The 10,445-nt window shown below is 33.5% G+C and overlaps 1 protein-coding gene across 1 annotated transcript; it reads right to left on the bottom strand.

Moving 5' to 3' along the window:
• Positions 1 to 4,226: 4,226 nt before the first annotated feature.
• Positions 4,227 to 4,865, bottom strand: LOC116848086 (myosin-14-like). Its single transcript, XM_032823852.1, has one exon. The coding sequence runs from the start codon at positions 4,863 to 4,865 to the stop codon at positions 4,227 to 4,229; it is 639 nt and encodes a 212-aa protein (XP_032679743.1).
• Positions 4,866 to 10,445: the final 5,580 nt, after the last annotated feature.

Genomic DNA, 10,445 nt, shown 5'->3' with positions numbered 1-10,445 from the left:
TTACTACGTCCCCGCCGTTGTTTCTGAGTAACGCTAAAAGTAAAAGTATGAAAACTTCCGTTCTTTCAATTGCCGACGACAAATGAGGTTTTTAGAAAAAAAAATTTGACCTTGAAATAACTTTGAAGGACACCAACAAGGTCGAGTTTGAGGTCACCACTAATTGCAATTAAACAAAATAACTAAAGTAAGTTATTTTCATCAACTGCGTTCTTCGAAGATATCCAGTTCTCAAAATTAAATAACCTTTGAATAACTTTCAAGGTCAACCACGATTTATGGCCTTATAATGTTTTTGGACGTAAAATTTCCCGCTCTTTCGATTGCCGACGTCAAAAAAGGGGGTTTCCATTTAAAAAAATTGAGCTGACCTTGAAATAACCTTCAAGGTCATCGTCAAGGTCAAATCCAAGGTCACCATTGAATTCCCCGTCAAAAGATACTACAAGAGTGAGCTTAACATTTTTCAAAAATAATTTACCTGGGAAATTATTCAGGTGTTTCCAGACTTTTTGGACACCCTGTATATACATACATACATACATGCTTACATGTATTTTGAATTTGTTTAGGATCTGATTTTGAACGCTATGTCGTTCAAAGATTCCAGATTTGGAAATGAAAGTAAATAACGTTGCAGAACGAATAAAACAAATTTTTGATAAGATATCTGATAAAGTACAATCAGAAGAAGAACTGATAAAGGAAGACTTTTTGAAGATCTACCTTTAAAAAATGAAAACGAATTACAAGCCATGGAAATAAAACTTAGCAATAATGTATCTTATCGGAATGAAATGGTAAATATAACTATTTCATTATTTAAAAGTTTCTGTTGAAAAGAACAATAGTTCATGATTGTAGTTTGAGAATTGCAGATCTTAAATTGATATCACTTATATAATTAGACACGCCTAAGTGATGCGTTTAAAGAATAGTTATTTTAACAATAATACTTTTGATTGCTCGTATTTATATAAGTATAATAGTAATTTCAAATTATTGTAGGTCAAACAATTAGCACGAATGATGACAGGGCAAGATGTTAAACATTCATGTTTATGTTTAATGAGACTAATAGTCTCAAACGAAGTTGCGGTACTGTTCAGCTGGCATGGTGCCAAAAAGAAAGGAAATTTTTCCAACCTGAATGTGTATAAAGTAATTTTAAGTAAGTAAAATATTAATAAACAATTTTTGCTTAATTGTTATTATTGAATGAAAAAATTTTCCGAATTTGAAAGATATATTCGCAAATATTTATACCACTAATATATTAATTTTATGAAATATGTAAATATAAATTAATGATATGTGTAATCGTGATATATTAATATTTCTCAATTATGCATGACATTTATACCTATACGTGCATTAGAAACAAAATTATTCATTGCACTTATTATTTTAAATCACATAATCCTATTTTAAAATTTATTAGAAGTTTGTAGTAAGGATAATTATTTTATTAAGTAAGAAATAATGAAGAAATAATATGGAAATTTATTGTTTTTGCAGGTGTGATAAGAAAAGCACATGCATCTGTGAGGGATGAGCAGATTTCTAATACCATAAAAATATGGTTAGCACATGCTAAAGAACGCATGGATCGAGAGAGAGAGAGAGAAAAGAAAAGAGGAAGAAACCAAAGAGATCAGGTTCAATAAAAGGAACCTGAACAACCTGAAGAACTTGAACCAGAAGAACGAGAAAAAGTCGAAGAAATTTAATTGACAAAACATTTCCTTTTTTCAGATGTTTATAATAGAATACGATTTGTACTGTCGGGAAGCCGAAAAAACCTGGAATGTTATAAAATTTATTTTATTTTTAAAAATGTTATAGAATTTGTTTTATTTTAAAAAATGTGAGATTTTTATTGAATTTTATTGTTATTTAGTTAACATTTTGGAAAATTTTACTTTCAAATTCCTTTTCTAATAAAATATGCAAATCCACATGCATTTTCTTGTGACTCGCGAATTTTTTTTTAATTAATTACAATAGAAGACACTATATAATTGTACGTTGTGCGTGTTAATATAATTTATATAAAGTGGGGAAAAAAGATTGGTACTCCTAGAGAACTCAGAAAATAAAAGTTTTATAGAAAAATGTTTCAGACAAAAGTTGTAGGATATAAAGAGGGACGTATAATATTTTATACTTTATGCCTAAATATGCTAAAATAAAGTGTAAAATATCTCGCGAACTATTGATTTTTGGATAATTCTATCTTAATACTTTTATATGCAAAATAACTAAAGGAATCATATTATATAAAAAATCATATGATCCTATTTAAAAAAATGGAGATACCTTTATATCTTTTTGGCGCCTCCACCTAGAAAAGAGACAATGTAACGAGAATACGTCCCCCTTTATATCCTACAACTTTTGTCTGAAACATTTTTCTATAAAATTAATATTTTCCGAGTTATTTAAGGATACCTATCTTTTTTACCTACCCTGTATAAATTCATATTTTATATAAATTCTGTACTTTCGATGAGTTAGATTTATGTATTGCAGACAGATTGTTACAAATTATATCTAGCTCATATTTCTTTTTAGTTTTTTTATATGTTTCGAAATATAATATTCAAAAATCAAATTATTGTTTTCTGTGATTGTATAATTAAGGAACATTAAAAGGTATATAATGAAAAAATAAATTTATTTCAAAGCTAAATTTTAAAAATTCTCTAATTTTATTTAGGATTTTGAATTGTAATGGAAAATCTGGGAATTCTTTTACAAAACTAAAGTAAACACTGTCTAAAAAAGAAAGTGGCGGCGACTTCCTGCCTTGTAAAAGAATTTATATTAATAAAAACGAATTTATAATAAAATAAAAATTTCCAATTAATAATCTAACCTAACCTATATATGAGCGCGCGCGCCTAGCTGCACATATGTGTGTGTGCGTCTATATGTGATGTACTGAAACCTTCCCGTTTTCATTCCGTCCTGAAACTGCCGACATCGCTGCGAACGTTCGCACGACATTCGCAGCGAAATTCTATAGTAGCTGCTACCCCAGACATAGGGACGTACTCAGAACGTACTCAGTTGATCGCAGTACATATAAGAACATTCTGAGATGATCGCAATATACGCATTACGATCTACTCAGAACGTCCTCAGAACGTCCCCGTGCTGTTAGGGTATGTCCACTCCCCCTCTTCATCTTCCTTTAACCCCCTATTAAAAATTTCCCGTCCCGTTTCCTTTATCACCTCCAACAGCACCTTCCCCTCCCTATTAATTTTCTTATCTTCCTCCCTCTAATTCTTCCCAATCTTCATCCCTTATTCCTCCTCCTTCCTCCCCCGTCCTAGCATTAAAATCTCCTCTTATAATCGTATTTACTCCTTTCTCATTTTCCTCTATTCAGTCTCTTAATATCAACATCTTATTCTCAACATCACCATTCACATATACCCCAACCTCCATCTATCCACTTTAACCTGCACCGCCAATATCCCATCCACGTCCCTTATCACTCCTATACTTTCCACCTTTATTCCTAGACTAATCTCTACCACCATCCCCCCATCGCCCTCCCTCTCTTATTCTTCCTTCTTGCGAATTTGTACTTCCCACCTGTACTCTCCCCATAAACTCTCTTTTACACTCTCCCACTCCTTTTTATCTAACCAGGTCTCACAAAATATCATTAGGTCTTACCCTCTCGTCCCTTCCAAAAAGTCCTTACACTTATTACCCAGTCCCGTTACATTCCAAAATGCCACTTTAAAAATCTCTTTCCTTTTTTCTGCCTTCCGTGTTCACCCCCTCTTCCCTCATTCTCCTCTCGGTCTCCTCCCATACTCTTCCCTCATGTCTCCCTTCTCCTCCCCACTTTCTTCCCCTCTCTCTCTCTCTTAACTCACTCCTCATCTCCCCCACCTCCACTTCCTCCCCGATCCCTTCTCCGACTCCTCTTGTTCTCTTTTCGTCCCCCTCCACGCCACCAACCTCTTCTCCCTCTCCTCCCAGAATTACCATTTTCCATTTATCGATATCCTGTCTCCACCTATCCTCACCTCATTCTCTTTCCCTTCCTCCTCCCTTGCCAACACTCTTAATCTCCATCTTATCCTTCTCTCTTTCCATGACAAATCCTCCGTGATCAAAATGCTCTCTCCCTTCAGTTTCTCCTTTCCACTCATCACCCTTTTCTTTTCCTTTTCATCCCCTAGTTTCACTACTATTATATCTCCTCACTCCTCTTTTCCGGTTCTCAACCTTCTTACTTCTCCCACCTTCACCTCTACCGCAATATCTTTCAGGACCTTCTCAATTTGTTCCACTTCCTTCCCCTTATCAAACTTTATCTCTTTCATCACTATATTATTCTTTTTCTCTTCCCTATCCACTCTTTCCATCTTCTTTTCCATCTCCTCCAGCCTTTCTTCCATTCTTCTTATTATCCTTGTTCCTTCACTCTCCGAACCCCCTTCCATCCCTACTTCTAACATCCCGATTCTTTTTTCCAACCCTTCCAATTCTCCCATGTCCCTTCCCCTTTCACTTCCCTCCATCTTCCTTTCCAAGGTTATTATCCTTTCCTCTAACCTCTCCCTCTCCACCTTCCAATCCTCCTCCTTCATTATAATTTCCTCTATCTCCTTTCTTATACTGCTCAAGCTCTCCTCCACTTTTCTCCACATCATTCTCGTCTCTTTCATCATTTCCTTTATCATTCTCTCCAATTTTCCCTCCCCATCCTCCTTCATATTTCTTTCCGGCGATCTTTGTGTCTTCCTACTCTTTTGGAATGCTCCCCCTGTTTCCTTCTCACTCTCTTTCCCTTTAATATCCTCAAAATCTCTTTTCTTTCTCAAAAACTCCTCTAGCATTCCTACGCTGTTCCTTTTTTTCTCTCAAATTTTTCCAACTGTCCTCCTTTTCCCATACCCACCATTTCCTGCATTACCTACTTATCCTAACTTTCATCTACGTTATCTACCTTACTCTCTTTATCCTTCCCTCCTGCTCTCTCCGATAGATGTCCGATAGACTTTCTTTTCTCTTTCCTCAATTTCCTCCAAAACTCACAGTCATCCCAACCTAACCTTTCTAGCTCGACCCACCTTTTACACTCCCTCCTTCTCTCTCACCCACTTCCCTTCACTAACCTCTTAACTCCACCACACACACATCCACTCCCACACCTCTTTCTCCTCCTCTCACCTCCACACTCACTCTCTTTCACTCTCCAGTTTCACAAAATATAGCAGCACCAACTCACACCGACCGTTATCATCCACCGGAAACGGAAGTTCTGTAGCATAAGAATTATTTTTTACGTTTCAATATTGATCCATTAATCAATATATTCTGCAATTTAACTATTACTGTATTTTATCTCCAATAATACTGGAGAAGCGGTAAAACAAGACCAAGATCATTGGAATCGGTTAAAAACAATTATAATCAAGTAACATCGTTACAATTACGACGATGGAAGAAATATATCAATGCAGGTGGTACCAGAAGAGAAAAATTGCAAAGAATTTCTGAATGTATATTTCTGAATGTACAAAAAAATTTCAATGAAGCACTCCAAAGAGGAATGATAATTCATGATATTGACATCGGTCGATGGGCTTTTCGAGCACAACAAAAGATAAATGCGCCAGAATTCATAGCGTCACATATGTGGATTCAAAAAACAACATAATATAGTATTTCTTAAAATAATGAAATTTGTCACGAAAAAATCTTTGTTATCAAAATCAGATTTGGAAAATAAGTGCAAAACATTTACAACAAATGTAAAATATTTTATTAATCAATATGGAGTAGAAAATATTTATAATTCGGATCAGAGTGGATTCCAGTTAGAACTTCACGCCGGTCGTACTTTAGCAAATAAAGATACAAAAACAATAAAATCTGCAGTACAGTCTGTATCAGCAACCATGCATAGTTATACAATACAGTTGACTATTTCTGATGATATTAGATTATTGTCGTCTCTTTTGATCGTATTAAAAGAATCCACAGGAACGTTTGGCCCACGAGTGCAGTAATCATTATTTAACGCTCTTAACATTTATATAATGGCTTCAAAGTCAGATAAATTAACATCAAATCGTGTAAAAACTTAGTTGAGAGAAATTTTCTTTCCGATCGTCGGGCCACAATCCGTATTACTATTAAATTCTTGGAGTGGATATTGTCCCAACATAATTGCCGAAAGTAGGCCAGATTCTGCAACAGATATATATTTTCTAACATTTTCCGGTTGGTACAACGGGAAAAATACAATTACCAAATAACATGGCTTTCGCTTGTGGAAAAATTTTATCAAACATTTTTCTGATAATGTTACTATATGTTACTCGATCTTGCAATTGATATTCATAATAGGAACAATATCTTGAAATTGCATTCATTAACACACCATCAATTTTCGTCACCTAGGTTTTAAAATTTATTTAAATTTGCATGGTTTAAAAGTGGATATTTACAGACTAGACCGCCAGAGTTCGAGACACCAGTTGATTTTTGTTTAAAAAAAGACCCTAAAGTACAATGCGATATTTGTGACGAAACTGCTATAATTACTTGTTCTTGGTGCAAACGATCACTTTGCATCACACATTTCTTCCATGAGCACCACTTTTGTTACGAATATGTGCCATAAGTAAAACACATTTATTTTCTGTGTATGCAAATCCTCTATCGATTTTTCTTAATATTATATTAATTATATGATTTTAAAATATTATAATAACATTATAAATTTTAAACATTATATATTAAATATATGCAATTGTCTATGTATTATTTTTCTACAATTCATTACATTCCCCTACTTACAGTAACGTATCTAGCTACAGTATCCATCTACTTGGACGGCGTGATGCGTATAGCACGATATTAATATAGTAGTGTTTCAATACATCTATAAAATCCGATCTTAGAATATAGAACTACCAACAGTTGTAAAAAAAACTTTTTGATGCTAAACGCGACCAATCCCTTACGGAAAAAAAAAAACTATTGAGACTCAGTACTAAGTATTGGAGTTGTAATACTTAGGGCCGGTTTTTCCCACCTCTTGCTAAGCTAACTAACAGTTAACTCATACGTCTGTCTTTGTTTCTCCTTTAAATTAGGTAGAAACAGACATAAAATTTAACTGTTAGTTAGCTTAGCAAGAGGTTGGATAAATCGACCCTTAGTATTTAAATTGTAACACTGAGCATTCAGAGTTAGTATTAATCAATACTGAAATACTGAGTGAGTTAATACTGAGTATTGAGAGTCAGTATTGGTCAATATTGAAGCATTGAGTGAGTTAAGTATTGATGAATACTGACAAGGAGATGCCACAACCTGCTAAATCGATTTCTGAACGAGTGATAGCACGTTCGCTAGCTGTGATGTTGAGCATCAATATTCTAATTGATTTGCCAATGGGTCTTAGTTTGTGAGAAATTACAGTATAAAGTTTGGATCACAGGACTATATCCCACATATGACTAAAATTGCGACTATCTTTCAAGAAGGCGGCGTAGCTGAGCAGACTGAGCAGACTTCCACGTCGGACATTTTTAAGCCGGCAGCGAGCGCTCGAATTCCGGCAACGAGTTGTCTGCTTGCGATATTTTTTTTTCTTACCTTAGGGCATATAATTAATATTTTTTGAATATAATACATTTGTTTTGCATATGTTTTTCGTTTTTATGCTATTAACCAGGGGTAATTAGGGAAGTATCAAACTTATTTAATGCAAACATGAATATAGACATATAATTTGCATTGCTTATAATGAAATATATTTTTAGTATATTTGAAAATATTATTGGTGCTAATGATAAATAGTGAGAAAGTGATTGTATATGCATCGCATTACTTCGAATGTCCAAATGTATACTTTTATCGCTTGTAAATAAATCAGGATAGTTGTACATTCTCATTATCATACTTTTAACCTGCCTATAAAAAACATTGCACGGCAGGTAGATTGCTGTACATTTCAGCGATATTATTTGCAAATTATATGTTGACTTATATTTTGCAAGCATTTATATACGGTTTATTGTTGTTTTTCATCTAATTATCCCTGATTAATAGTATAACAATGAAAGACATGCAAAACAAATGTATTATATTCGAAAAATATTAATTGTATGCTCTAAGATAAGAAAAAAAAAACCACACACGGACACCTCGTCGCCAGGACTCAAACGCTCACTGCCGGCTCAAAAACGTTCGACGTAGGAGCCTCAATCTGCTCAGCCACGCCGCCTTGCTGAAAGATAGTCGCAACTTTAGCAACATGTATGATACAGTCCCGCAACCTAAATTTTATACTGTAATTTCTTACAAACAAAGCCCCATTGGCACAAATCCCGTTAGGATATTGATACTCAATATCGCAGCTAATAAACGTGCTATGACTCGTTCAGAAATCGATTTAGCAGGTTGTGGCATCTCTTTGTGAGTGTTGAAAGTTATTATTGGTCAATACTTAAATATTGATGTAGCTAAATATTGATAAAGACTTAGTATTGCGAGTTAGTATTGATCAATATTTAAATATTCATTATATCAAACAATATTTATAAAACATTTAAAAATATTTGAAAAAAACATTTTCAAACGTTAAAAATAATGGGGTAAGTTCTCTTTTTTCATTAAAAAAAACGTTTTTTAAACATTTGGATGAATGTTTTGTTTTTTTAATATTTAACAAACATTTATTTTAATATTTAAAAAATATTTTAATATTTAAAAAATATTTAAAAAATATTTTTCTAACCGTTAACATCTAATATTTAAAAAATATTTTCTAAATTTTAAAATAAACGTTTATTAAATATTAGGAAACAAAACGTTAAAAAACGTTCAAACGTTAAAAAACATTAAAAACGTTCTTTTAATTTAAAAAAAAGAGAATTTATTTAATTATTTCTAATGTTTTAAATGTTTTTTTTTTATTTTTTTTTAATTGTAATGTTTTGTATCGTCAACACTTAGATAAACATATTTCATATAAATATTTTATGCATATATTTCTGACTTCTTATTTATTATATGACTTCTTATTTTTATTTTATGAAATATTTGGACTAAATAGTTTATTTTTGTGGTTATACTAAATAATTTTATAAGAAAATTATAATTACTGCTTCGGCTGCATATGGGAATAATAAGAAAAACTTAGTATCAGTTAAAGAAATAGCGCAGCAACCAAGATGGTAGACTAGGAACTTGAAAGTATCCGAGATCTCGAGTTTGCGTCCGACTAGTACTGAATAAATTTTCAGGTGTGAAAATAGTGAGAAATCAAATAAAAACTACATTTCATTTAAAATCAATATTAACGTGCTGTAAGAGATAGTATATTTTAACACAATTCCACGTATATACTTTTAGTACTCATCAGTACTAATTCTTCAAAAAAAGTATTGGCCAATTTAGTATTAATACTAAATATTGCGCGCTTAATAGTTTTTTTCCGTAAGGAATGTTAAGTCAATATTTGACAATATTAAATTTCGACGTCTACAAAATATTGCAATGTAGCGAACATTAGACGTTTTAACAATGTCTTTCCAACGTTGAATTTATCTTTCAAAATGTTGAGGCAACATTGCAATGTCACAACGCAACATTTCTAAAATGTTGATTCAACGTTTGTGTGCTCTGTGGGACGTCTTAAAAATAATCTTTAAAAGGCCTTAAGGGGATGCTGAACGCGATCGCGAACTTCGAAAGCGTCGGTAATGTAGTAGGGTGTATATCAGTTGGACACGGGGCAATTGGACACAATCCAATCACAAGTCGCTGTTCCAAGGGACCCTACAAATGTCTCTAATCACACGGTGCTGTGATTGGCTGTGTCCAAATGCACCGTGTCCAAGTGCACCGCTCCCAATGTAGTATGCGTCGGTTTAGGACAGACGCTAGATAGCAGTGTATGTTCGACGCGGCCCCATCAATAATACAATTTCGACTCCACGCACGCAGCGCAGAGTTGCCAGATCTAAGATGCAGCGTTGTTCTCTCTCCGCTTACGCAGAGACGCTTTGTCGATCTGTGTGACGATCGTCGTTACATAGATCCTAACACTGATCTCTGCATGAGCCGTAGAGAAAGGATAATGTAACCAAACGAGAGCCACATATATGCGTGCCTAATACTTTTCATTGATATGATAAGAATAGACCGAGTATAAAACTCGAGATCTGAAGACACGTAAAATAGAGTTCAGCAAATATAAGTAGAACAATATATGTGATATATTTTAGCCGACTTTCGACCGAGATTTTAATTAAAAACTGTAGTAATAGTAGCGCATTGACGCAGTTACATTTTTTAGATAACAATAACGAATAATTTCGTAACTTTTACAAGAAATTAACGTTTCTTCGTACATATAGAATATGTGTATAGAATAGCCAAAAAGAAATTCTAAAAAA

This window comes from Odontomachus brunneus, unplaced genomic scaffold (assembly GCF_010583005.1).
Source record: "Odontomachus brunneus isolate Ranch 3 - 2012 unplaced genomic scaffold, Obru_v1 Obru_scaffold_089, whole genome shotgun sequence".
In the NCBI taxonomy this organism is placed as follows: Eukaryota; Metazoa; Arthropoda; class Insecta; order Hymenoptera; family Formicidae; genus Odontomachus; species Odontomachus brunneus.
The sequence above is the reverse complement of the archived record's forward strand: the minus strand, read 5'-3'. Positions and strand labels throughout refer to the sequence as shown.

Coding starts and splice junctions, on each gene's coding strand:
- LOC116848086 (XM_032823852.1), bottom strand. CDS start 4,865: ATGCTAGAGGAGTTTTTGAGAAAGAAAAGAGATTTTGAGGATATTAAA.